Below are 4,366 nucleotides of genomic sequence, written 5' to 3' on the forward strand. Positions count from 1 at the left end.
CCCGCGACCATCAGTAAAAATCTCTCCAAAAAAAAAAAAAAAAAAAGAGTCTGTGCCTCCCTTGATGATATTGTTCTTGTAATTGTATAAGCATGAACCAGGTACAGAAATGCCCCATTCACCCCAATTAGAAATCTCTAGAAAATGAACAAAAGGCAGGAAGGGAGGAAAAGAAATTTCGAAAGTGCCCAAGTGGAGGCCATGAAGCCTGTGCATTAAGGTATGCTTTTATTTTAGAAATATTTCAAACAACCCTGGCCATGAGTTTTCCCATCACGCAACAGATTAATCACTGCTTGTGTAAATAGGGTTCAAGGAATTGCTGGATGTAGGTCCTTGAGAGCTTCCTCAGGAAAGGGGGAGACTTAAAGCTGTAAGAAGCAGGCGCAGCCCAGCCCGGATGGGTCTGCGGGATACTTATGCTCCTGACATCATGGCCATCATTTTTATCCAGACCAATGACACTGACGCTCTCTGCTTTCACAAGCCCAATACCAGTAAGAACATAATTAAAGTTTCGTTTCTTAATCCTCTGTTTAAGAAGAAAGCAAAGTGTGTAAGAGAATTTTAAATGTATTTCCATTGGCAGAGATTAAAACAATAACACACTTAAAACACTGGAAATTATTTTTACATGTACCCCAGGCTCCTCCATGACTCCAGACAGGCTTTGCCTGTGTCTATGAAGGTAGTCATTGTATAAAAAATTGTTTTACTGAATAATTAAGGCAATGGTGTTACCTTTTGAACTTCAGTAACATCACTGTTTTTAAAAACGGTAGATTTCTTTGTTTTTTGTCTAGCTCTTAAATTAAGATTTGTCTCTGTAAAGAGCTTTTTTAAAAAAAGTCATTTAATTTTATTTAGTATCATTATTGTCTTTTTAATTTGCTATAATTGTACATGTGCCCATTAGAGAGAGAGTGAGAGGAAGCAAGCTGCCCGATCCAGGATTCGAACCGTGTGGGAGTCTAGTGCCCAACCACCACACCACCTGCTGGTCCCACCTTAAAATTCTTTTCTGAGTCTGGCAGGTGGCATAGTGGTTAAGGGGGCTGGACTCTCATATGGCCATCTGTGGTTTGAGTTCTGGACCTGGCTGCTTGCTTTCTCATTTGCTCTCTCTCTCTCACTCTCTCACTCTGCCCCTCTCTGGTCAAATTTTAAAGTAATAATAATGAATAAATAAATAAATAAATAAGTTTTTTAAAAGGTTTTCTTGAAGAAATCTTTCTCTTAGAATATAAAAATCAAAAATATGCAAATGGTTATTTATGTTTAGTAACCATACCCAGTTACTGTGAGGCAATGTGAAACTACAGTTTGTTCCATCCTGTGTGTTAACATGCTGCCAAGACACCTGGCACCAATAAATGCCCAAATACTACCATTTGAAAAGGTTTTTGTTCTTGTTGGTGTGTTTTCAGTAATATTAATATAGAAACTATTGAACACAGAGAGTCTGAGTTAAACCACCTCTTGGTGTTCTTTACAATGTAAATTTAAAAGAAAACATTTTGATCTCTGATAACCTTTTCTAGTAAGTTCTAGAGAGAGCTGTGTCCTTGTGAGGTTAGCCATGTTGAAAAGGTATCATAGAAGATTTTATTTTTAAAAACGAAAACTATTTTAGTCACACTCGACAGCCTGTAATAGGTAGTTCACTTTTTAAGTCACAGTAAATTTAAGTCAAGCATTTCATCTGATTCGTGTAAGCTAAACACAGTCATAATTGCCCAGGAAAAGTGAAAATCAAATCTCACAATTCTTTCATCCTCCAGCGTAAAATCCCCAGATAGTCAGACCATCTTTCTAAGTGTGAGAGTCCCATTCATTAGAGTGGCATGCATTCGTTTTCTCTTATTGAAAGATTATGCGTTGAAACAACCTCACTTCCTATTTGAGTATTCAGAGTGCTACCAGCCACAGGAGCATCTTCAATAGTCCTGTTAATCATTGAGAAAAACAATGATGATGCCACAGGTGCATCATCCCATGGGTGTTCTCATCTGGCCATTGTTCTCTGCCCCAGCCAGGAAAAGTAAGAAAAAGATATTATGTGTAATTAGCCCTCTTTATTTAAAGGTATTTGCAAATCTAAAATGCCATTTTCTGACCTTCCAGGTCCCGTTGTAACACAGGACATTACCACGTATCACACGGTGTTTCTTTTGGCCATTTTAGGAGGAATGGCTTTCATACTTTTGGTTTTGCTGTGTCTTCTTTTATATTATTGCAGGTAAAGTGTTACCATTTTGGCACTATCTCTTTCATTTAGAATTTCTCATGCAATTGCTATTTGGAAGCATGGATATGGAGGTCTTCTTTTGTTTTTTCTTTTGCTAAATGGAAGTACTTTTTTTCTTATGAAGAAGATATCTAGGGACTTAAACTCGTCATCTAAGTTGCAAATAAACAGAACACGTAAGATACTGTGGATAGCATTGCTTAGAAGGAGAGTTATAAAAGAGTTGCCATTGGGATATGACATACGCTGAATATTCTGGAATATTGCTAATATAATTTCCTCAAAGATAAAGCAGAGTTGTTTTTATTTTGATGCCATGATTAAGAGAATTTCCTCAAAGCAGAGTTGTTTTTATTTTGATGCCATGATTGCTCAGTGTGCAATACGGTTTATTGTCAACTCTTAAATGAATCATTTGGCTGTATTTACAAAAACCTGAGCCTGAAATCAAAATCTGTTACCGCAGGTTAAAATAGGATTTAAGGGTGTTGGAGTGAGAGGGTTGCCTCCTCGTTCCTTTCTTTTGTTTCTCCTGGTGGAAATTGAGAATTAGGATTGTACCTGAAACTCGAGACTTTACCATCACGGGAATCTCTAATCTTTGGTTCTGGATTATGTCTTTGGTCACAGGAGGAAGTGCTTGAAGCCTCGTCAACACCATAGAAAACTGCAACTTCCTGCAGCTTTGGAGAGTTCCAAAAGAGATCAGTCAACTTCCATGTCACACATCAACTTGCTGTTTTCTCGCCGGGCGTCCGAATTCCCTGGCCCGCTGTCTGTCGCCAGCCACGGCCGCCCAGAGGCTCCAGGCACAAAGGAGTTGATGAGTGGAGTCCATTTAGAAATGATGTCTCCCAGCGGAGACGGGGATCTCCACACGCCCATGCTGAAGCTCTCCTACAGCACCTCGCAGGAATTTAGCTCTCGGGAGGAACTCCTCTCCCATAAAGAAGAGGACAAAAGCCAAATCTCCTTTGATAACCTGACTCCAAGTGGGACGCTGGGGAAAGACTACCGTAAATCTGCAGAGATTTTTCCCTTAAAGGCAAGAAAGCCTATGGAAAGAGAAGGCTATGAGTCCCCCGGCAACGATGACTACAGGGGGAGTTACAACGCCATGCTTTCCCAGCCTTTGTTTGAAAAGCAGGACCGAGAAGGTCCAGCATCCGCAGGAAGTAAACTCACCATTCAGGAACACATGTACCCCGCGCCTTCATCTCCTGAAAAAGACCAACTGCTGGACCGCAGACCTGCTGAATGTATGATGTCGCGATCGGTAGATCACCTCGAGAGACCTACATCCTTCCCGCGGCCGGGCCAGCTGATCTGCTGCAGTTCTGTCGATCAGGTCAATGACAGCGTTTACAGAAAGGTGCTCCCTGCCTTGGTCATCCCTGCTCATTACATGAAACTCCCAGGGGACCACTCCTATGTCAGCCAGCCTCTGGTCGTCCCAGCTGACCAACAGCTGGAGATAGAGAGGCTGCAGGCTGAGCTGGCCAAACCCCATGCAGGCATCTTCCCCCACCCGGCCTCACAGGTGCAGAACCAGCCCTTGTCCTCCCAGGCCATCTCGCAGCAGCACTTGCAGGAGGCGGGCACCCGGGAGTGGAGCCCTCAGAATGCAGCCATGTCCGAGTCTCTCTCTATCCCAGCGTCCCTGAACGATGCAGCTTTGGCGCAAATGAACAGCGAGGTGCAGCTCCTGACCGAAAAGGCACTGATGGAGCTAGGGGGTGGGAAGCCACTTCCACATCCACGGGCCTGGTTCGTCTCCCTGGATGGAAGGTCCAATGCTCACGTGAGACATTCCTACATCGATCTCCAAAGAGCTGGAAGGAACGGAAGTAACGACGCCAGTTTGGACTCTGGTGTGGATATGAACGAACCAAAATCTGCCCGAAAGGGAAGAGGAGAGCCTTTATCTCTCCAACAGAACCATCCACCTGTCCAGGAGCACCAGCAGAAGGAGCCCAGAGCCTCAGACAGCACTGCCTACACGCAGCTGGTGTACCTCGACGACATGGACCAGAGCGGCAGTGAGTGCGGGACCACGGTGTGCACCCCTGAGGACAGTGCCCTGCGGTGCTTGTTGGAAGGCTCCAGCCGGCGAAGTGG

At 43.7% G+C, this 4,366-nt stretch overlaps 1 protein-coding gene across 1 annotated transcript in view; it reads left to right on the top strand.

Annotated features, from left to right (window-relative positions):
* The window catches only part of FAM171A1 (family with sequence similarity 171 member A1), a 171,099-nt gene that overhangs the window by 164,985 nt on the left and 1,748 nt on the right, over window positions 1-4,366 (top strand). Inside the window, exons 8-9 of the mRNA XM_027776232.1 lie at window positions 2,125-2,239; window positions 2,879-4,362. Coding sequence (XP_027632033.1) covers window positions 2,125-2,239; window positions 2,879-4,362 — 1,599 coding nt within the window. The remainder of the gene's footprint in view (window positions 1-2,124; window positions 2,240-2,878; window positions 4,363-4,366) is intronic.

This window comes from Tupaia chinensis, unplaced genomic scaffold, assembly GCF_000334495.1.
Source record: "Tupaia chinensis unplaced genomic scaffold, TupChi_1.0 Scaffold000647_1, whole genome shotgun sequence".
Taxonomy (NCBI): Eukaryota; Metazoa; Chordata; class Mammalia; order Scandentia; family Tupaiidae; genus Tupaia; species Tupaia belangeri.